The sequence below is a fragment of the Gasterosteus aculeatus genome, chromosome 5 (genome assembly GCF_964276395.1).
Source record: "Gasterosteus aculeatus chromosome 5, fGasAcu3.hap1.1, whole genome shotgun sequence".
In the NCBI taxonomy this organism is placed as follows: domain Eukaryota; kingdom Metazoa; phylum Chordata; class Actinopteri; order Perciformes; family Gasterosteidae; genus Gasterosteus; species Gasterosteus aculeatus.
Genome location: NC_135692.1, coordinates 12,412,964 through 12,436,628, shown reverse-complemented (window position 1 = coordinate 12,436,628; position 23,665 = coordinate 12,412,964). Strand labels below are relative to the sequence as shown.

The following is a 23,665-nucleotide window of genomic DNA, read 5'->3' as shown; positions in this document are numbered from 1 at the left end:
ACAGATGCGCTTTGAAAAGGACCAAATTTCTGATTGGGCAAGATCACACTCCATGGCAGCTGGTTCATTTGCTTCTCAAGATGACAGATGGCAAAACACAAACACAAAAAGAGGGAGCCATGATCAAGTAATGAGAAGCCCTGCCACAATAAGGAGAATACTAAACACACTTTCCTCACTTTTCCCTGGTAAACTTTTTTTTGCGCCGCTCATTGAACACAAGTTCTAAAATCTTTGCGTTTAATTTACATTTTATTATTCTATGTTGTTTTTCTGTTGCGAGTGAGTCCCAAGTCAATTTTTGTAAGTGTTTACACTGTTTTTATTGTGTAGCCGCAATATACAAAATCTCATTTCGTTTGCCGTTCTGAGTGTAATCTCCTGTGAAGGACTTTGGAGTGGCGTGAGGGAAAACTTGTGTGATATTTGCTTTCAAAACGTGACTTTACGACCAGGTTTTTTTTTTTGTGCGTGTGAATGCAGGCAAAGGAGTAACTGGGGTCCCGGCCAGTGTTTTTGCCCCGCAGATGGGCAGCAGTGTTTGTGAACACCAGTGTGGCAGTTGGCAGGGATTGAGGAGGGGGGGGGTTTGATTGCAATGGCACATGCTCCAATTCAAATTATCCCTGGACCCGTGCAGCAGTGGAGGACCTGCTGGGGCCCCGGGTGGCGTTCATTATAACCAGACACAAGACAGGTTTAGTCAGCGCCTGCATTGTGTCACCAGTCCTAAACGCACATCAGAAAACCCTTTCTACTCACATTTCACGCAATTCTACCACAGCGCCGAAATTATAGGACACTGTATTTTTACGCGTCTGCCTTAAATGATCAGTAAGTGGACGGAGGTAAAAGTCAAGGACTCCATAGCAACACAACTCTTGAGTGATACACTGGTAAGTGGGTAAAAGACAGGTGAATAAAAAGAAAACATCAAAGAGGCCGTGGAGGTAATGAGAACATTTAATGCATCATAATAACCAAATGACAAGGCTGCAAACACGTGAGGACAAATCAAAGTACTCCTGTGTCTTTTGTACGGGTTGAGTGTTTTCATTTTGAGGTATTTTTTAAAGGCTGTATGATACAGTATGTGTTTCTAATCTGATGGGGAGTTACCAATTATCTCGCTCTAATTACATTTGAATTACTGCGTGAAAAATGAGCTTTCCGGCATCACTAATGCTGCCAAAGAGTTGGTGAGCAAAACGAGCGCAAATCTAAAGGCTGAAAATGTAATGATCTGCATTAATGCCAACAACTATTGCTCGTCCTCGGGCACGGGGGAGTTAATTAGCAGATTATGGTGTTAGTGTATGATATCCCACACCGCCCTGGGTAATATTGGCCAGTGCAGGGAAATAATAGCTCTGTTTAAAATAAAATGTTCTTCTGGCACAATTTGTCACATTTGATCTCATTTCTACTGCACATCAATGGAAGTTTTAAAAAAAAACACAAACATGGAATACATGTTAACATGTGTGCCTATGTAGCCCGCTGAGAATATAATCCCCCCCCCCCCCCCCCAAAAAAAAAAGTATCAAGTGTAAAAATGTTCCTCTTGCTCATCACTGGACATGTCGATAGATGGAGGGGGTGAAAGTGACAATATCATTGTAGGAGCGCACTAAAGGGGCGACGGTCCGCTCCGCTGAAGTGGGGATGTCTACAGTGGAGGAGGAAGAAGAAGAAGAAGAAGAAGGGGGAGGGTACCACTTTGTCACAGGCTGCTATGTAGATTAACCTTTCAATTAGTTGTTATCAGGTCCTCTCCATGTCTCGGCGCGAGCTCCTCAGCCTTCGTTCGGAGAGATCAAATCCCGGGAAATAATCGCTCGGTTTACGTCGCCGCACGTGTGTCCTTCGACGTTTCCCCGGTAATGAAGAGGACTATCCGGAGGGGGGGCGGCGGCAGCGGGGGGGGGGGGAGAAACTTGAAGAGGTAAAAAAAAAAGAGAAGAAAAAACTACCGGCAAAATATTTACGGGCAGACCGGTTGTTTTTTTTTCTTCTTCTCCCTTTCATAAGCTGCTAGTTATCTTCCGTCCTCGCGTGAAACTTGGCGTTAATTTGTTTTGTGTGTCTTCTCGCCCACGGCGGATTAACACGGGTCGGTTATATTTTTTGTTTGTTGTTGTTGTTGTTGTTTTTTTAACCAAACGACGTGGAATAATCCAGAGGAGGCTGTGTATCGTTTCTTAATGATACAAATATGGGGGTGAAACGGGAGCGCGAGCTGAGAAATGGGAGCTAAAAGAAACCAGCGATCCATAATTGAAAAGCGGTGATGAAGGAGCTTCTCTCCCTGCAGTCGTGTTAACTTGTATTCCCCCCTGAACGTCTCGTTTCCCCTCCGGGGCTCACGGTTTCTCCTCATTGGGAGGTATTTGATAGTTAACGGGTGATAAAAGAGGACATGCCATCATCACAGGACGTTTATTATTATTTCGCTTGCAGACGTGGGAGCCAGATACTTTTTTTTCTTCATCCTTCTCTTCTCGGGCTTTGCGGTTTATTTATCGCCGTTAATTTAACGTCACGTTGTTGAAAATGTTAAATATCTGGAGAATTACGGCTCCTCTCGGGGAAATAATGAAAAGGGAGGAAGATAAAGAGAGAGGAGGGGGAGGAGGGGGTGATAGCTTAGACACGCTTAGCCTGCGGGAGTCTTGAATATGCTACCTGGCATTTTATTTGTTTTATTTACAAATAATTGAGTGCCACTTTAAATCGTCGCTAGAGCATTCGCGTTTTTTTCAATTGCTTTTTGTTTAATGCAAACAGACTATAGATTTAACAAACAGCCAATTAAAGTCTATAATGTTCCGAATCACTTTCAAGTGTAACCAACTGTTTCAAGGAGGAACCCGAGTAAAGGTGGGCCGGCGTTAAACGCTTTGCAAATGAGGTTAAATATTTATCTCACTCCATCCTCACTCAGCAAGTTTATACCCTTTTTTTTACTTTTTTTAATAGTTTATTTATGAGCCGGTAATGTCGCTCCACTGCGGTTCGGAGCCGCGCGGTTCGGACGTTACGAGCGTTGTTCAGGGTTAAGCGACATCCATTCATCACGCGGGGGCACCTTAAGAGGGCGGGTCAATCGAGCGAAGTGACAGCTCGCGCAGCCAGTGGCGCGCCTCGCGCGGTGAGCTCGCGCACCAAGATTGACACGCGCTTTATCAAACCAGAAATCGGATCTCGCCTTTACAGCCAATATTGAAGTTGCCGGGGGAGGGCGCATTAGCGTAGGTGAGGTTTAATGAGACTCCCATTGGATTGTAATCAGCGTCATGTCGGATTCGCGTAAACTACAACATTGTAACAAAATGGCGACGGTGTTTAGGTGACATCGGTAACGCTGTCATTTACCGGAGCAACTCCGCGCGGAACGCAACTCGTAGGTGTCGTTACGTAAGTTGTTACCGGGTTCCCCCCCCCCGTTAAACGGTTCGGTGCGGACGTGACTCGGGCGTCCGGCAGCTGTCAGGAAGTTGAGCATCGATTATGGTCTGTCATTAAAAAAAAAAAAAAAGCTCGCGCCGATCAGTTTCGTCGTGTGCGGACGAGTAACGGTTAAACTTTGCGTTTTAATCGATTGGACGGAGAAAGATTACGTGCGGCAAGATGTACATGTGAACTTGTTTTAAATATATATATATATATTTCTTCCATGTCGACGAGCTATCTAAAATCGAAGATATTCCTCCGTTGAGGAGACTGTTTATACTTTTTCCACAACTCTATAGAAGTTTCTAGCGACCTGTCAGACAAAAGAATAGTCTCGTTTTGAGGAAGGACATCTGGTTTGGTGTGTGGATTATAGTGTCAGACTGGATTAAGTCACTCGAATTTCTCCAGCATCCATGACAGCTCCTGCATCCGTTTTTCATGCATCTGTTCCTCGTGTTTTAACACATCATAAGCGCCCTGCATTCCTCTGGGCCTTTATGAACAATATGCTGCAAGCTAGGTCGTCTATAGAATGTGAAGCAACAACCTGCCAGTTTTATTTTACAAATGTATCTGACCACTTCTGTTTTTTCCCCCCCATTTCCTGTTTTTTTTAATTTATTTTTTTAGGTTTGACCTGGAGATAAACAAATAACGCCTCAGGTCAGTCGGTCACTACTACACTGTGGAACATACTCGTGCCAACTTTTCCTCCTTGAGGCCAATGTCAGACACCCGGGATTGAGAAGACCTACGTTGATGCTGCCGTGTGGAGCGTAACTTTTTTTTTTGACCTTGCCAAGGATGTGGATGTATCCCGTGTTCCGCCGCAGAACGGGGGGATTTGTATGGATCGCACTTTTGTGAGTCTAATTGTTCAACCATGGTAAAACTGGCCAACCCTCTGTACACGGAGTGGATTCTTGAAGCAATACAGAAAATCAAAAGGCAAAAGCAGAGGCCTTCAGAGGATAGAATCTGTCATGCGGTGGCCACCTCGCACGGACTGGACAAGAAGACCGTCCTGGAGCAGTTGGAATTAAGTGTTCACGATGGCTCTATTCTCAAGGTTACAAATAAGGGGAGCGCCTCCTACAAGGACCCGGGAAATCTTGCAAGAGTTGGACCAATCACGCCTCCAAGCGTGTCCGTGCCCTCGAAGGAATCTATATGGAGTTCAAGTGATCTGCGCTACATCGATTGGAATAAAATACTCAAGAGGGCCATCGAGGGTCTGGATGATACCCACGGCTCCTCGCTGAAGAACATCGAGAGGTACCTGAGGAACCAGGGTGACCTCTCAAACGTCGTCGATAACCCCGCTTTCCGGCAGAGGTTACGGCTGGCGGCCAAGCGGTCGGTCAACAACAGCAGGTTGGCGAAAAACGGCCCGCGGTATAAGCTCAGCCGTGGCGGTTTGGAGGGAAGGGGCTCCAGGTGTCCACTCGCTTCCCCCTTGGTCCTGTCGTCAGTGACACTCCTGCCCCACGAGCGAGACCAGGTACACACCCCGTGGGCCCTGCATTCTCACTCCGTTTCACCACGCTTGTCCCCAAGTTACCTTTGGGGGGGGTTTGGTCTGTCATATGCTGCAGTTCTCGTGCACGGGATGCCCTTCGTTTTATAGTAAACTTTCGTCCTCTCCAAATTGTTATTGAGGTGTTATTGCTTTAAACTTTCATAACCAGATGTGATGCAAGTTTTGTTTGGTGAGAATTGAGGACTTTTTTTGTGACTCAAAAAACAGATATTTCCATCATGTCATTACCAAGGAGGAAGTCTAAGCCACCACTCAGCGGCCTCAGCTTGCTAGGACCTTTTTATGATCTTTGTCTTAGTCGTTGGGACGCTAGCTTGGCAGGTCAGAAACAAGGGCCCATCTAGAGTGCGTCCCCTGTGGGGCTGTGATGTTGTTTATCTCCACAATACGAGCGCTTGGATAATCAGAAAGTCATGCTGACGGTGTGTGGTATGCAGTCTGCACAGGTTACGTAACTCTACCCTAATGACCTCAAGGGATGTGGCTGGTCGTCTTGTTTTTACCAAAGCAATGGCGTGCCAATTTGGGATATTTTATTGCCCATTTAAAATGCCATAAGCATAAACTAGTTGTCCAAAACAGGACTTGGAAATGGCAGCTGAAGAATGTGTAGCAGGGCAGAATATTCTCAGTCCGAATGCAGCTGTCGCAACCTTTTGTGCTAAGAGAGATGCCCCATAGAGAGGAAATACAACCATATCATCTAACTGCCAGGTTGCAATGTTTCCGTTACTTTTGGCACCTCATAGGTGGCTTAGAGTTGGTGCTAAACTGTAGCACACTACAGACAAAAGTCTGCAAAATGACAGCACTTTTGTCCTATGCTTTGCTATTTGAAGACACTGTCCGGTGCAGGAGATGGAAATAGTTTGTCATTGTGTGGCCCCAAAGCGCACAGCACAGTCATCCGGGTATTTTCCTACGAGGGCTTTCTGCAGATCGTGTGTCGAGATGAAGTGCGGTCTAATAGTTTATGCACAAGTTATGCAGCTGAAGTGGCTAGCTGCATCAGGCTATAGAGATGTCACCCCGCTCCCCAGCCAGTTTCACAGTAAATAATCAGGAAGCGACACCTTCATACTGCAGCCACAACTGCGACTGTGTCTGTGGTCGGGGCCAAAAGTGAAACCGAGAACTGTTTAGAGACACGGTGTCCTGCGATGGTTCTCATAACCCAGGAAGGCCTGCTGTTTTCCATTTGGAACATTTCAACCTATTGCTCCCAGCCCGATGACATCACCAAGCCCAGTCCAGGTTTACCGTTCACTTCAAAGGATGAGACATCAGTGGTGTTCAGTTTTCGGAGCGCAAGTGTGTGTGTTGAGAATAAGAGATACTTTGAGGTAAAAAATAAAGGGGGGGGGGGGAAGCAGTCTTGGTTTAGAGTTTATTAGATTCTGGAGAGACTCTGGCAGGAACAAAGGCAAGGAATGGGGTTTTTTTTTCTGTGTTATGCAACCACTTGTGCTCTCTCTCTCTCTCTACCAGCAGTTTTCTAATAGGACCCCACCCCCTCACTAAGGACAGCCTGCTCTTTTGAAGCAGCATAATTTCCTGTAATGTACTTAATTTAGAATCCCCCAAGTAAATCATCAGCCTCTCTTCAGCTGTGTTTGTTTCTCTCTCTTTCACATTTTTCTTGCGCTGTGCAGATTGCTGTAGGTTTTAATCACCAAGCCTGAGAATATTCCTGATGGAAATTAAATTCTCCAGTTCCTGAGACTTCATAGCTCAGTCAGCGGAGACTATTTTATGAAGTGAATACTTATTAGAAAGAAGAAAGCTTGCCCATCAGGTCTGAGCATTTCATCAACAGGATGCACAGGCTGCATATTACCACGGATGTCGTATTAATTTCCAGCTCTTTACACGAATGTTCTTGCTGAGGTCTTACTCTTTTGTATCAAATATATTTGGGATGTTTGTTAGCCCAAAATCTGAGTCTTAAGAGCGGCATTACTAGTAACCGAGGTAACCACAACCCTGCGGCCTTGTTTTCAGGCCTTTAGTAGTAATAACCTGGGTTTATTATCAAGGACAAAATAAGAATGTTTCGCCATTTATCTCCGCTGTGGGTGAATGTGATTTGAACTTTGATAAACCCTAAATAGAAAGTCTGTGCAGTCCAGTTAACACAACACCAGGGTTATATGTAGGCCTGCAACCAACATGTTTTTTTAGTCTCTGCCACGTCTGAAAATAGCAAGAATAAAACTGGCTTTGGTTCTGTTGTCCAATCAGCAGTCTGAAACCCAAATACATGCAATTTACACTTAAAAAAACCAACAGAGAAATGGTCCCATATGAGGAGTTGAAACCAGAGAGGCATTTTGACTTGGTAAATGACTTAAATGCATCATCATGTCTGACGGTAGCTCAATTGTTAGTAATGTGCGTTCCTGAATTGTTTGCAGTTGCAGACCTACCTGACTTTAATCTGTACCAAATGTATGTGTGTTCCATAACACGAGACAATAGCAAAACCCCAGACTGCCCAGTGTTTTGCTCTACAGGTGTCGCCTCGTCACACAGTAGCGTTTTAGTGTTTTTATGTCCATAATCACAGCTGACAGAGCAGCATTCAGCATCTAATGGCAGTGGCTGCTTTCAAATATTGACCTGGCAGGTTGGAAAATAGAGTAATCATGGACGTGGCAGTAAACTGCTTCCCCTCACCGTAACAGCTAATTGATACAACAGCCAGGAGCATTGACCAAATCCCCACTGTGTCCTTGCAGCCTTTCCCTGGGGTTCATGCGGATGCTGTGACAGGTGGAATAGATGCTTCTGTCTTGTGTTGGTCGACCGATGAGGTAACAAAAAGAAGGAAAGGGGGAAAAACAAGATGTCGCTTGATTTTAACCGTAGGTTAGGAGGACAACAGGAGCCGCAGATTTTGTTGAGGTGAGGATGCTGATCCGCGCCATAGAAATCTGGAACTAATTATGGGCATCCCCAGAGTGCCCTTCAAAGCTCCAGTGAATTTACTAGGTAGTGCAAAGTGATGAGGTGGGTTATTTACGGTCACACCATGTTAGTATTATTTTCCCTACGCAACCTCCTCTCAAGCCAAGGAGGCAGCGGTTTGTCCGATGCTCCTCTGGAGTCGTGTGTAACATTCTCATCCATAGGAACGCCTTATAAAAGCGATATTACGTCATCGGGGGTTCAGTCTGGTCGTGATTCCAGCCAAATACTGGTCCCGTTTTGATCGAGCTGACACAAAGTCTTCCCAGGTTTGCTCTGTGATGTCGGCCTGTTCTCAATCAGTGTTATCAATGGAGGGGGGGGGGGGGATCCTCTAAAAACTTCAACTCATATTTCACTTCTTCTGAACTTTACCGTAAGCCCATAGATGAGGATTTGTTCTGAGACTTTTACAGTGGAGCATGGCGGTAACAATGAGCGCATGTTTTATTATTGAGGTAATTTGATTACATGCTGGTTAATCCTTTCAGACTGGAGTGCAAGCTTCAAGAATTGGATTAAGCCCTTAAACTATGATTACTAAGATCGCTTTACCCATTCATGTAATGGATAAAAGAGGTGGATCTCAATATCTCTGAGGAGGGGATACATTTGTTATTTATTTTCTAGTCAGAGCTCCTTTTTCATAACATGAGCTTTTGTACATCACATTTTATTTGGCCATTTCCTAATCAACCACTGGTTTTATTGCATTAACAATCAACAATTCCACAGTGATCTCAAAATATCCTGGAAAGATGAAGCGTGCAAAAGCAAACCGGCATCCAAGCCCGCGGTCGTTTCTGTTTCTTAAACCTTTTTTCTCTCTGTTTATGTTCCCACCCAGCTCCGGGTCGACCCCATCCCAATATGCAGTTTCTGTCTTGGAACGAAAGAGTCGAATCGGGACAAACGGCCAGAAGAGCTGCTGTCCTGTGCAGACTGTGGGAGCAGCGGTAAGTCGCCTTGGATGTTCCTAGAGCCACAACATACTGCACGTAGTCTGGACAGAACCGTTGGTGTGTTAGCAAAGGTTCACGAGCAGCAGCAGTGGGAATGCATGGTAGGAGTAGACGCTGGTGGTATTTAGAGGAGTATTTGTTGGATGTACAGGAGTTTCTGGCAGTTATGCAAAATCTCCTCTCTAACAGGAAATGCATTGAAGCGGTTCTGCTTTTTCACATAAAATCTCTTCAGACTCTTGCTAGTTTTTAACTCAAAATTAGCCGGTGATCATTTACTGGCCACAGTATTTCCCTCTACTAATGAGAAATGGTAACTTTAGAATATTAGCAAGTAGTTATATTAGTATATTATCACAGTAGTTATATATGTATTGTAATTGTTGCCAAATGTTTACGGAACTGGATGAAAGTCTGTTTTGCCAAAAAAAAAACAGTCAATACACCCAGTGACAATGCAAAAATCCTGCAACTGCAATATTTCTATAACGCGGTGCTACTAATTTGTTTGCAAAATGGTCTGCAATAACCTTATACAACCCGAGACATCACATCTACCTTGGCATAAAGCTTGTAGATAAATCTCCTTTTTGAAGAAAATTTTACAATATAATGTTATCGTCCCACCAAACCCTGGCTGCAGTAGTTCTCCACATCAGTTGGGCAGATGTCACATTCTTGCTCCACATTTTTCACTGTCCTTTTAACGGATTTATTGGTAGAACAATGTTCAAATTGAGTGGCTGAAGGGATCCAAATTGCTTGCAACTCTCAGTGGACTAAAGAAGGGCAGATGCTCTGTAAGTGGCCATTAGAATCTGAAATCACCCAAGTCATTTTCGCTCAATTCAGGATCTTCTTATAGAGTGCACCAAGCACAGCGGATCAAAGATCACCACTTTTTTCCTCTGCAGATTGGTGACACTTCCTTTACTGTTCTTTTGTTCCCGACAAACCTGCAGAACCGCCCACCGTCCCCACCCCCACCCTGTAAAATTACCTCTGCCAAGGAGTCGTTTATGTTTGAACAATTATTTTAAATGCCGGGAGGAATTGTTATCCTGGTGACATTTTTATAGCTGAAATTTGACTTAAGTAGCGTCGCGGTGGTTTTCATTAACTGCTGGTAGTGTACACAAATTGTGCTCTCACTGTAAAACAGCTGTTTTACTACCATGAGAGGGAGCCGGGTGAGGGAGAAGGCAAGCTTTTACATGACTTTCATGGATCGACTTCCATTAGAATGAGGGCTGCAACTGTTTCTGCCTCATTAAGATCAGATTATCTGTAATTAGCAACTCAGATGTTTTTGTCATACTGTTTTTAGACACAACTCTGGGCGCGGACATAGAGTACAGGCACACCATTGTATTTTTGGATGATCTAATAGGTTAATGTTTAACCATACCACGTGAATAAATAAAAGCCTCTGTAGCTCTTGTGACACAGTAAAAAATGTGTTATGCTAATGTCCGTTTGCTCTTGCTTCTGAAGGGCATCCATCATGTCTGAAGTTTTCCCCTGAATTAACCTCAAATGTGAAGAGATTACGATGGCAGTGTATTGAATGCAAAACCTGCAGCTCCTGTCGAAGACAGGGGAAAAATGCTGTAAGTATAACGTTGTTTACATCCTAACACGCCATTATCTGTGTGGTTGGCAGGGAGATAGATCCCTTTCTGTGCACTCCTGAGGATTTGTTGGTTTTTCCGATTTGTAAAGCCTCTCCAGTGCACAATTGGGCTTATTTTTCCAAAAGACTTTAAATGACACGGTGGGGGGTGTTACATGTATGCAACAGGGACTCCCTTACACATGCCTGCTGTTGCCTTTCAGGATGAGATGCTATTCTGCGACTCATGTGATCGGGGCTTTCACATGGAATGCTGCGACCCGCCGCTTTCAAGAATGCCAAAAGGTGAGGCGTTTACACAGTCTGGCTTCTCGGTTTCCCTCTCGGCTGTCAATTCAAAGGCTCCTCTCCACAGACGGCCGTTTGAGGCCGTCACTCCGCACGCGCGGCGATGGCTTATTAGAAGCTTTGCATGCATATAAAATTATTCTAGCATCCCCGGGGGAGATTTGCTATCTCTGGATTACAGTAGACCCTACGGCGAGGCTTGTAATGACGGCCACGTACGGCAGAATGACAATTTGCAGACAATTCATACAGGTCACATAGCTTTGCTCAACAAGCTGACACAAAGGCTGTTCCACCAGACAGAGAATTGACCCGGAGTTTTTCTTTATGGATTTTTGCTTTGTGCTGAGTAATTGATTGTCATTGTGAACCTGCAAGATTCTCGCCAGCTCTCGGCATTAAAGGAAACGTTTCAAAAGAATCTACTGTATGTCCTCTGAATTGATAATCCCACTCAAACGGTACTCTCTGTGCTTGGACACCATCCAGGTACCTGGATCTGCCAAGTCTGCAGGCCGAAGGAGAACGGGAAGAAACTGCTGCACAAGAAAGCCGATCAGATCAAACGTCGATATGCAAAGCCAATCGGAAGGCCCAGAAATAAGCTCAAACAAAGAATGTGAGTGTGCGCCAATCTGAATAATATTTAACTTGGTCACAAGAATATACCTAGTGGTGATTATGATTTTCCGGGAACACAGCGACCCTGCTTGAAGCACTGGAGAACATTGAGTGCGATATTAAAAGTTGCACGTTTTTTGGTTGGATGCTAAATGTTTTGATTGCTCCCAGAAAACACTGTTTATATTTTTTTGTACTGTCTATTTTAGAAGAGTTTGTAATGTTGCACAGTGACAAGCACACGTCACATACATGCACTGGAATAAAAAATTTAGCAGGATGACAAGGAAACACATGTACCTCAGAATTGTACCTGGGTACAGTACTTGCACATCCGACTGTGAGACCTTCTACAACAATGTCTTGTCTCCTCAGGTCTGTAACCAGTGGTGACGGCTCCATGGTAGCACTTGGAGGAAGGGGGTCACCTGGTAGGGGTCAAAAGATTACCGTCTGTTCCACACCTTCATCTGGTCATGCTGCATCTGTGAAGGACGCCAGAGACAGATTGGCTGACCCCTGTTGTGTGGTCGACGCCACGCAATTTACCACTTCCACCCCCACCACCACTCCCCTCCTCACGCCCACCTCCACCCGAGCTACACTCACCGTTAACAAGAAAACCAAAGGGCTTATCGATGGGCTTTCCAAATTCTTTACCCCTTCCCCCGTGGGCCGTCGCTCGCGAGCTGTAGCCGTAGAGTCGCTCGCCACGCCATTGCGCTCTAGAGACGAGGGTCTGCCCCGACCGTCCGAGCCACCACAGCCGTTTGCCTTCGCCGCTGACGCTGCTCAAAAGATAACCCCCTCTTCCTCTGCTCTTCCCGCTCCCACTTTGCCGGGACTTAGCCCCCCATCGCAGGTGTCCAGCAGCTCCACCTCGGCTAACTCACCCCAGAGCTCCTCCAGCCAGTCTAGTGTTCCTTCCCTGAGTAGTCTCTACAATAGCAGCCAACTTAAGGGACTGTTTGACGGACTCTCTCACATTTACACCACTCAGGGACAGTCGCGGAAAAAGAGACTACCTTGCTACGCGCCGCCTAAGCGCCCGCACCTAAAGCAGGATTCCCCCCAAGCATCCAAAACGGGGCCCCAGCGTCTTGGAAAGAATGAGTTTAACAAAAATAGGCCACACTCCACGTCGGCTGGGCCGGGCCGACCCCGAGGACACCCGTTTAAGATGGTCAGTCATTTCAAACGTAATCCCTTCCTTAAAAAGCACAGGACGCTAGGCAGGCTGAGGTATAAAGTGAGCCCTCAGAAGGGAGCCCCCTCAACAGGAAAGGGAGACTTGACAGACGGAAGAATTAAGCCTGAGAATAATCATGGTAAGCAAGGCTTGAAACTCCAGCAAAGACCTGCGTCTCCACACCTTTAAGCTTCTTCTTCATTTTTATTTTTTTAATTTATTTTTTTAAAGCTTGACACTAGCAGTTATTTATTTATTTTACTTTCCCAGACTAGAGCTAATCTTTTATTTGAGAAGACACCCTCAACACTCTAACAGACTACTAATCTTGTGCCTAATTTGAATTCTTTTAGTTTGTTAACCCAGCTTCGTTGCGTTTTGACTTGGCTGCGGCGCTCACGTGGCTTCCATCCTCTCGCCCGTCGGCTTTTGTCGTAGTGCATGGCCCACTAACTCCCTCATGTTGCTCCTTGCTCTGTCCTTGACCCTCCGCTGTAGTGCGCACGTTGTGATCACTACCTCGCAGAGGCTCTAGTCACATCAGCGGCCTTCATCATCCCACCACCTTCACTCTTGAAATCACCGTCTCCACTCAACCACACTTCCAGTGGTCATTAGTCACATGCAACCCAGTGATTCACCCACCCAAGTCGCCTCAGAGATGACATGATGATTATAGCCAGAAGTGCAGTAACCCTCACATTTCACTGTCTTAAGGAGTGAAGTCACAGTTTAAAAAAAAAAAATGGATATGTCTTTTAAGCAGTTCTAAACAATATACTGCACAAGCACTACTTACTCCAGCAGCACATTTTCATAAATATGTTAATGACACATCAGGGCCACTTATAATGGGTTTTTGTTTTGGTGGTTATGTCATGGTGTTGATGTCTTTCATAAAATTACTGCCTGCTTTCCAACATCAGTTGCTTTTCATGTCGACACTTGCTCCCTTCACTGCATCTGCTTCTTCATTCATGGGAAACTGTCTTGGTGGATGACTAAGCACATGAAAGCGGTTACGCAATTAGAGTGAATTACTTTCACTTCATTACATTAGGGATTTTCATATAAACATGCAAAGATGATACATTATGAAATTCCTCAGAGACACAGACGCAAATAGGCTCAGCAGCAGTACTCGCACTATAAGCACATTTGCATAGAATGCATTTATTAGATTATTCAGCCAAGGCTGCGTTAGACAGCTCGGTGTCGATGTGCTATCGGAGGTGTTGACGTGTTATTTTACCTGTAACAGGCCACAACGGGGAGCTGCGTGTGAAGCAGGAGGCCCGAGCCGACTTTGCGGCCATGTCCAGAGACCACGTGATGGAGGAGGACATTGAGACATTTACTCATGTTCAGGAAGTCGCCATGCAGGTGAGGACGTTTGGGAAAGAGGTTAAACATCTGAAACATCACCTGGAGCAAAAAAAATGAATATATCATATTTTCCCACTCGCCTGTATTGCTATTCATCACCAGTCACGATAGAGAGGCTTATGCATTCTTGAGTTTTTAAGGGGTCAAATTTAATCTAATTTAACCACACTCGTTGTTTGAGAATGCAGTCCGAACACCATTTTTATGGTCTGGTTGTTAGAAACACTGTTGGATTGGATTGTCTGGGCCACCACGTTGATTCTTTATATGTTTTTGCAGAGAACTGGATCTCGGGTGAACACAGACTCCATGCGATGCCCTGCCCTTATTGAATTTGGGAAGTATGAGATTCAGACCTGGTACTCGTCGCCTTACCCTCCAGAATACTCAAGGTTAATGCTGCTTTTACTCAACAGATAATGCCAGTTTCTTTTGGTACCAAGTTGCATATTTATTTAATAAAAAAAAAAAATGCTAATGCTGAAGTACAAACCGCATCTCTTTCTTTTGTCTTTGTCAGATTACAAAAGCTTTATCTGTGCGAGTTCTGTCTGAAGTACATGAGGAGCAAAAACATTCTCCAGAGACATACAAAAAAGTGTGGCTGGTTCCACCCGCCAGCCAATGAAATCTACAGAAAGAACGACCTTTCCGTATTTGAGGTCAGCTTCCCTTTACGGCAATAAAGCAATAACTGTATGCTGCATGAGATTCCAGCGAATGGGTTCTGGGAAGAGGAGGAGGGAGAAAATGGGAACTGTTTGAACAGTGTCCTCTTGGTCTTTTTATTCCATGTTTAGGTTGATGGAAATGTCAGCAAACTATTCTGCCAAAACCTCTGCCTGCTAGCCAAGCTTTTCCTGGATCACAAGACCTTGTATTACGATGTGGAGCCTTTCCTCTTCTACATACTTACAAAGAACGACGAGAAAGGCTGTCATCTTGTGGGCTACTTCTCCAAGGTAAGAATTACCGAGTCATTATACGGTAAATGAAGGAACGCCGCGCATCATTCTTGATAACTTTTTAATCACTGAAGTGTTTTGAATGATGAGTCGATTATTTCATTTGCCGAGACAAAAATCAAAACCTCTGTTGCATTTTCTAAATTGTCCGTGACTTTGTCTTTGTTGTATAATTGTGTATTGATTACAAACAAAGATCTAAAAAGTCCATGAAAGATGAGATTTGGATGGCAACTTGCTTTTCCCCTATCGTGTGACATTTTATTAATGCAACCATTAACCAAATTATCAGAGAATAATTGACAGATTAACCAACAATGACATAATCATCCTTATGTAGCAACAATTCAGAACCGTGTGATACTGTTTTAAATAGCTCATCACCCTTGTGTGTGTGTGTGTGTGTGTGTGTGTGTGTGTACGGCTTCAGACAAGGACAATGGCAGGCGCAGTAAATTGCCAGCTTCAGCAGAGCTCTGACATACTTGATCTGTTTCTCCTTCCCTCAGGAAAAGCTTTGCCAGCAGAAGTACAACGTCTCCTGCATAATGATCATGCCTCAGTACCAAAGGCAAGGATTTGGAAGGTTCCTTATTGATTTCAGTAAGTTGCCTAATGCTTTTTTAGACCACTGAACTGATTTTGTTACTTCTTTTTGTATTCATTATTCTTAACAAACAATATAAGATTAAGGGGTCTGCTTTGTAGCTTGTGTCAAGATGCTGTTATTTGGTTAAGGCTGTGAAGTAGCCTAATCAAGAGCATTCATGAACAGTGCTTAAGCAATCACAAGATTACGTGTGAGAAATCCAATGTTCTGGCTGCATACATTATATGATGGCCAGTAGTATTTCCAAGCCTGAAGAGGGGTTTTTTTCCATAGCAAATGCCCCCCACTCACTCTCCTTGACTCGCGATGAGGTGTGGATACTGCTTTGATGTTTCTGCTTAGTAAATGCAGCACATACAATATTTAAAGCCTTGTGGTCCACTTTTGAAAACAGTCGCTGCCTTGAGTGGATTTCTGTGTTTAGGCAGGCTTTTCATTGTTTTTGAAGAGTTGTCTCTTTGCCGAGTTTGCGTGTGTGATGAAGAGACAAAAAAAAAAAGTGCGCGAGGAGGGCGGGTGGTAATGGAGCATTTGATTTCCTGTTCACTTTGGGAGCCATTGAGACACTGAGATGCAAGAGGATCTGTGATATTGAGAGTGTGCTGATAACAAAGACGGGGATTAAGGGAGATTGAACACAGCTGAGTTCTGAGCTCTTTGAAGGCTTTATTGGAAAACGTAGCTTTGGAGCTGGAAGTTGTTTAGATTAAGATTTTCTGTTGTATTGGATTGTATTAGAGGAACACTTTGTCTCAGGTAGCTCTGAGAGCAGAGCATTAGTGGGCGCCTGTGTGGAAAACGTTCCCTTTCAAATCATTATTCAAAGAGCTCCGAGCAGCTTTGTTTTTGTTTTATTGATGACAATGTGCTTTTAAAGTGACTTTTTTCAATTATATTGAATATTCATTATTTTGTTATCACCCCTCTTCTTTGGCTTAAATAATGAATATTGTCATGATTACTACACTATTATGTGTTCACTGTTTGGTGATTAGATTTGCTTGTTTGGTTCTCGGTAGTGGGTGCACATTAAAAGGCATTAATTAATTTGCGGCTCGTAATGGATGACCCTTGACAGGGCCGCTATAAAACTAATTACACACAGATACATCGTTTTTTTTTCTTCTTCTTGTTCATTATCTCTCCTAAGTGCAGTCTCTTGTGAGCAATGACATCCAGCTGCTTCTCTGTTTCGCTCTGTCGCTTTGTTTCCTCTTAACTCCCCTCTTTAAACCTCCTTTGTTGCCTTTGCCAGCATGTATCATAGCTTCTGACAGAGGTTGAAGGAGAATAAAACTGATTGCCTCACCCCCCCTTAATACTATTGGAAGGTGAAATCCCAACCACGGTTTGGTGTCACATCCTTACTTGAATATGTAATCTATAAGGTGTCTGGATTGACTTGCATTCTGAAATCACCCGGCAGCAGCCGATAGCTTGACTAAAGCATTTTGTTTTTGTTTGTCTTTTTAGGTTACCTTCTCACCAGGCAAGAAGGACAAGCCGGCTCCCCGGAGAAGCCGCTGTCAGATCTGGGTCGCTTATCCTACCTGGCATATTGGAAAAGTGTCATACTGGAGTACCTTTATAAGCACCCGGATAAACACATCAGTGTTAAAGGAATAAGCAGGGCCACTGGGATGTGTCCACATGACATCGCCGCTACTCTCCAGCAGCTGGGCATGATTGACAGACAGGATGGCAGGTCAGTCTCCGAGCCGCAGTGTCCTTCAGCCCTGCACTCCCGCTTCTGCGCGCTGTCTGACTTATCCAGGCCAGCGGGTATTTTTAACAGCGTATCCATTAATTTAGCTGAATATTGACAGAAGTAAGTCAGGTTAAGCACCCCCAAGGACACGGAGCACCTGCTGTCCCAAAGAGCTCGTCTTTGTGCTCGCATTAAACCACACATCACCTTCCAACCGTCCTGGTTAGTGCCTCGTTTCTTTTTTTCCCCATCGACATGAACTCATTGTCTTTTTCGTCACTGCAACCCAGGATCGTGCTGATCAGGAGAGAGCGATTGATTCACGCGGAGGGGCTGAGGCCAAACCCGCGGCGCAATGAGGTGGACCCCGACGCCCTGCGCTGGACACCTTCCACGGCTATCCACGGCGTCCTGTCGGAGGAGGAGGAGGAGGAGGAGGAGGAGAGGGAGGCAGAGATGGATGTGAGTTTCCTTGTTCAATCAAGAGGCACTAGTGAGCTGTTTACACTCGCCTGCAATGCTGTTATTGGATGTTTGTTTGATTAGCTGGAGAGTTCAAATAGAGGCCATTAATGGGGAAAAGCATTATCGCTGTCAGCAGGCATCTAATGTTGTGCAAAATTGCCCTAAATCAGTTACTACATAATTAATGGTTCTGAATATTCCATGAAATGCAATCTTTCCCCGGTTGCTTAACGGAACTGTTTTCCCCCGTGACGGACTCGTGTCCAATCAGGACGGCGCCCTTATTATCAGGAGGAACCTGCAGTGATTCATTTGTCATGATGTTAATTCCAATCTCTTGTTTTTCCATTAGCCTCATTGCTCAGATGTTGGAGCTGTGCGTGCGCCTCTGCCAGAAATAATGTGTCTTGTCTGTTTAATTACCAGCCTGAGCGGCTGAGGGAGCAGGCCAGTTGCTGGGAGAAGAAGAAGAAGAAGAAGAAGGAGGAGAGGGAGGGCTTCATGATGACTCATGGCGGCAGGCAACCTCTCACGAAGGTCCACTGTAAGGTTCCCTACAGAACCTACGAACGCCGTCCTGCACTGTCTTGGACCAGACGCGTGCAGCAGTTTGAGGGAGTGAGTGATGATGAAGCTGATGATGACGACGACGACTCCGACTCAGATGGCTCTCCACCCATCCTGACAAAGGCCCACGCCATGCTTGCAGCCAAGAGAAAGGTGACTATTATTCTCTGTTGATGTGAATCAGGCCTCTTCTGCATTACCACAAGTCTGTAACCCCCCCCCCCCCGGTGGGATTATCCCATTGATTGTCTGGAGTTGTATTCAAAGACTAAGTGGAATTGAATGTATATCATTAGACATTTTCCTTCATTAGAGACCATGTTGTGTACTCTGGTGAGACGAAAAAGGTTTGATAAATATTCATGAATTCAGTGGTGGGTTCAGTGGCTTCCTCCTGTCATCTGGAGCCTCCCTGTGTGCCTGCAGCTGTAGATAATAGATTGGGTTTTCACTGCTGTTGTCGAGACTGTGCAGGCTAAACCTTGTACTATTGTCAATGGTCATGGTTAATTTACTGCCCTCCTCTGTACTTTGTCATTTCTATATGGCACTGCCCCCTTGTGCTGGAGATAATATTACAGCCGGTGGCATGAACTTCAGGGGAACCTTTTAACAAGTATGGAGACCAGTAAAGAATTTGCGGTCGCGTCGCTCAACCATTTAGTCTCACATTGCGTTGAATGAATTTCTGCTCAATTCTCATGGAGGGCATTCATCCCTTTTACAAAACCTTTACAAAACTGCTCTACTCTGATGGAACCTTTATTCAGTTTTCATTGGTTCCTCTTTTATTTGTTTTTCAGAGAACCATTGTGCTCAAAAGGCGAGGGCGTAAAAGAAAGAGAATAAACAGCAGCGTGACAACAGAAACCATCTCTGAGACGACGGAGGTGTTGAATGAGCCGTTTGACAACTCTGAGGAGGAGCGGCCTATGCCTCTGCTAAAGCGCACCTGCAGAATGGGCGAGATGGGGGCAGAAGAAGAAGAAGAGGAGGAGGAGGAACAAGAGGAGAAGACACCAATTACACCAGTGAAACGGCGGAGAGGTCGTCCGAGGCTGGAGAAAAATGCATGGAAACACAATCTTGAACGCTGGAATGAAGGTATTTGCATCATAAAACTACAATGTACCACATTGTCTCTCATTGTTTTTTTTTCATAGTTTGCGCCACTTCTCTGGCAGGAAATTAAGGTGTCTTTTTCTTTTGCAACCTTTTTAGGGGCTGATGTCATCTCAAAGAGACCCATGAGACCTCGTCCAGTGAAACGGAAGAAGGGCTGGCCGAAGGGAGTAAAACGCGGGCCCCCGAAATGGAGGCTCAAAAACGAACGAAAGATGGGCTTCAAGCTCAACCTCTACACACCCCCAGAAACCCCAATGGAGGCCGAGCAGCACCATATTCACGCCGAGGAAGCGAAAGAGGAGGCGGACCACGATATGGTCAGCGCCGACGAGGAGAGCAAAGTCAGCCGAGGCTCTGCTAGTCCCGATATGGCGCTGCATAGGCTCCTCACTGAGCCCCCAAGTCCTTTTGACCATGTCTCCCACAAGTCCAGCTCCCCTGAAGGATCGCCGGTGGCTTCTCCGATGTGCTCCCCGGGCATCGTGTCCCCCAGGGCCGAGGACATATGTGATTCGCCGGAACCTCCTGAGGACGACCAGCAGGAGAGTGAACCCGGGCGGGACTCCCCAGCCAAAGATGTGGAGCACGGCGCAGCGGCTGTAGAGTCACTGGAGCACGGCAAAGCAGGGGAGGAAGAGGAGGACGATGACGATGACGAGGCTGAGCAAAGAACTCAAATAGAGGACCAGGATGCAGACGACGAAGGTTACAGCCAGACAGCAGCAGCAGATGAGGGCAGCAAAGCGGACCTGGAACAGTGTTCCAAAGAAATACCCGAATGCGCCCCACCTTTTTTAGATGCGAAACGAGACGATGCCTCAGAGTTCAGTCTGCAGGTGTCTACAGTGCCGTGCAATGAAGAGGAACCAGCTACAGCTGTGGAAAGCCTCCACCAGGCAGTGACCGAATCCACCGTAACGGCGCCCCCGCCTGAAGCCGCAGCGATCGCTTCAGTAGCAGCCGTAGACTCTGATAATCCCGCAGACTCCGAGTCCGAGATAGAGAGCACTTCTAGTCCCTGCCCGAACCAGCCGACGCCTCATCCCACGGAGCTACCGGCACTCAGCCCCGTGCTGAGGGAGGATCCGCCAATCTGCGCGGAGATCGACTCTGAGACGGCCCGGGCCGTTCAGTCCCTGACGCGGGAGACTGAGAGGGAGAGCGTTTTCTGCGTGGAGAGCCAGGAGCCCTGCAGGACCCTGCGCACCTACGCCCACGTGGCCCAGAGCCCCCAGCTCACCTCGCTGGAAGACTGCCCCCAGTCGGACCACAGCAGTCCCCTGTCCTCGGCCCAGTCGCATCCCAGCCAGTCGGTGCGCTCCGTTAACAGCCCGGCGGTCTCCCTCCTGGAGAGCGGCTACACTCAGATCAGCCCCGACCACAGCGCCATCTCCGTGCCGTCGCTCCACAACATGGAGACGAGCCCCATGATGGACGTGCCGTCGGTGTCGGATCACTCGCAGCAGGTGGTGGACAGCGGCTTCAGCGATCTGGGCAGCATCGAGAGCACCACGGAGAACTACGAGAACCCCAGCAGCTACGACTCGACCATGGGGGGCAGCATCTGTGGGGCGGGCCCCTCCCAGAACAGCTGCTCCTACGGAAGCATCCCTCCCAGCGGCTTGGCCCAGAGCAGCTGCGCCGTGAGCCAGCAAATGGCCGCCGTCAACCCCGGCAGCTGCGGGATGATTCAGCAGAACAGCCTGAGCTCGCCGCCTCACTGCAACGTCAAGTCGCCGCAGGGCTGCGTCGTGGTGGAGAGGCCCCCCAGCAACAGCCAGCACAGCCAGCGCAGCCAACACAGTCAACACAGTCAACACAACTCCCACAGCAGGCACGGCCCTCACAATCAGCACAGCCAACACAATCAGCACGGTCCACACAATCAGCTAAGCCAGCACAGTCAACACAATCCCCTCAACCAGCATAGTCACCACCACAATCACCACCTGCAGCACAATCAGCTCAGCCAGCACAATCAGCACGCTCAGCATAGCCTTCACAATCAACACGGTCAGCACAGCCAGCAGCAGCCCATGGCGCAGTGTGCCATACCCACCAACTTCACCACCACCATGCAACTGGCAGATATTCCTGAATCTGGCACCCAAAATTTTGCCATTTACGAGCGGATCAACCATCAGGGGGAGTACGGCAATGGGCATTATTCCCAGTCGTCGGGCCTCAGTCTGGCCAAGCTGCAGCAGTTCACCAACACGTTTATAGACCACCCTCACCCGCTGCCTTTCAACCACTCGGCCTCACACACCATCACATCTTATGCAAACACCCCGTCGCTGTCATCTCAGCACTCCAGCCTGGTGTCCTTGTCCCAGACCCCGCATCGAGTCCCCAACCCACAGGTGCAAGCCACCATGACCCCGCCCACGAATCTCAGCTCTACGCCGACCATGATGCTGCAGCGCAACATGGGCATCCCGCCCTCGCAGCGGATCCAGCCCCAAATGGCCTCCAAGGGTCACATCTCCGCACGCTCCAAGTCCGCCCCGCTGTCGCACCACCAGCGGCAGATGTACGCCCGGCCGGCGCAGACTGTGCCCATGCAGGCGCCGTCCAGGACGCTGGCAGCCATGCCGCGCATGAGCGTGAACATAATGCCGGCACCGGGCTACAACGTCAACACCATGAACATGTCCTCCCTCAACGCCATGAATGGCTACGGCATGAGCCAGCCCATGATGAACAGCGGCTACCACAGCAATCATGCCTATATGAACCAGTCACCCCAGTACTCTATGCAGATGGGCATGATGGGAACACAGCCATACCCCCAGCAGCCCATGCAGGCTCCACCACATGGCAACATGGTGTACACTCCAGCTGGTCACCATGGTTACATGAACACAGGCATGTCCAAGCAGTCCCTGAAAGGGCCGTTCATCGGGCGGTAACTTTCCGCAGGGATCAGCTGGTCCGTCTCGCGTGCATTTTGCTGTTTAAAGATGCACTGATCTGGCCTTTTTGCTTTTTTTGTTTTTTTTGTGTCTCTTTTGTTGTTTATTACTTAAAAACCAGCAGCAGCACTTGGAAAGAATGCAAAAATTGTTCATCGACAAGTAGATTTGAAGCTAATGTTAAAAAGTATTTTTGTTTCTCCAGACGGGAAGCCTTACATCATTACGATGAAAATCTATTTAATTAGTGTTAGTGTCTCTGATGTGTCTTTAGAGCAGGCGGGTTCAGAGATCAGCGGTAGAGATTTCATCAGTGGTCTTGCAGTTGTGTAGCAGCCTCAAATGAAGCCATTTAATGTGCCTGCTACAAGTGGAGTTGGTGGCCGTTTGAACCTGTTTAGTGTACCTGTCTAACAGTGCTGACAATTAGTTTGTACTATACTCATGCCTTTGTATATTTAAATTATTGTACTTATTTTGTAAAGTGACAACTAGCATGCTTCAGTCTCTGTTAGTGACAGTGCATTGAGTAGTACTGTACAAGTGTTGTGCTTAATAGCAAGCCATTTTAAAGATATCTGGCCTTTTATTAGGTTTCCCTCCACGGGGAGAAAGATAAAACTATATTTTGTTAATTCTAATAATGTAAAAAAAATGTAAAATTAGTCCTGTTTTATGTTCGGTTTCAGAGGTTTTATTGCTACGTATGTATGTATAATTCTGAAGTCTTTTGTAACAGATCTCCTTGAGGCAGCTTTCTGTTTAATAAAGCAGACTGATTTCTGTCAAAATAACAAAGCATATCTCAGTGTTTGTACCCTGAAAATTCTAAAACATTTCAAAAGGTGTGGCAGAATTTCAAAAAACTAAATGATTATAATGATAACAAAGAAAATATAAATTTAGTCCAAAGTTGATATTTTACATAATGCCTTTAAAGCTACGTTTTCATTCCATCTGTAGATTTGTTTTCTATCTTTATAAAATGTTGGATTTATATTTTACCGAAGTGTAGAAGAGTAGAGCCTGTGAATAGACCAAACTAAGCTAATGGATTGCATGTAAAGCGCTACCTGTGTTTATGTTTATATTGCTCTTTTGTAGCCTTTGTACCTGTACAGAGTTGCTGGTAAGAACAGGAGGGAAATACCTGGCTATGTGCACAAAAATTGGACAGAATGACATTCTTGTATTTATGACTTGTCTCCTTTTGTCAGTCACAGTGCTGTACATTTTAGCATAAGAATAAATTATGATTGACCATGTAC

At 46.2% G+C, this 23,665-nt stretch overlaps 1 protein-coding gene across 12 annotated transcripts; it reads left to right on the top strand.

Annotated features, from left to right (window-relative positions):
- The first annotated feature begins 1,590 nt into the window (after positions 1-1,590).
- Positions 1,591-23,664, top strand: kat6b (K(lysine) acetyltransferase 6B). 12 transcript variants are annotated; one of them, XM_078103445.1, is made up of 17 exons: positions 1,591-1,945; positions 4,087-4,957; positions 8,811-8,919; positions 10,420-10,535; positions 10,762-10,843; positions 11,336-11,465; positions 11,843-11,898; positions 13,918-14,039; positions 14,322-14,434; positions 14,563-14,704; positions 14,843-15,004; positions 15,517-15,610; positions 17,091-17,322; positions 17,616-17,787; positions 18,217-18,510; positions 19,161-19,461; positions 19,579-23,664. In XM_078103445.1, the coding sequence occupies exons 2-17, from the start codon at positions 4,340-4,342 to the stop codon at positions 22,392-22,394; spliced, it is 5,559 nt and encodes a 1,852-aa protein (XP_077959571.1). In that variant the 5' UTR covers positions 1,591-1,945; positions 4,087-4,339; the 3' UTR covers positions 22,395-23,664. The 12 variants fall into 12 exon arrangements, with proteins under 12 accessions (XP_077959571.1, XP_077959563.1, XP_077959566.1 ...); XM_078103437.1 differs by having other exon boundaries at positions 11,843-12,795; XM_078103440.1 differs by having other exon boundaries at positions 1,659-1,880; positions 11,843-12,795.
- Position 23,665: the final 1 nt, after the last annotated feature.

Coding starts and splice junctions, on each gene's coding strand:
- kat6b (XM_078103437.1), top strand. CDS start 4,340: ATGGTAAAACTGGCCAACCCTCTGTACACGGAGTGGATTCTTGAAGCA. Junction 11,466..11,842: donor AATAAGCTCAAACAAAGAAT/GTGAGTGTGCGC, acceptor TTGTCTCCTCAG/GTCTGTAACCAGTGGTGACG. Junction 14,040..14,321: donor TTCAGGAAGTCGCCATGCAG/GTGAGGACGTTT, acceptor ATGTTTTTGCAG/AGAACTGGATCTCGGGTGAA.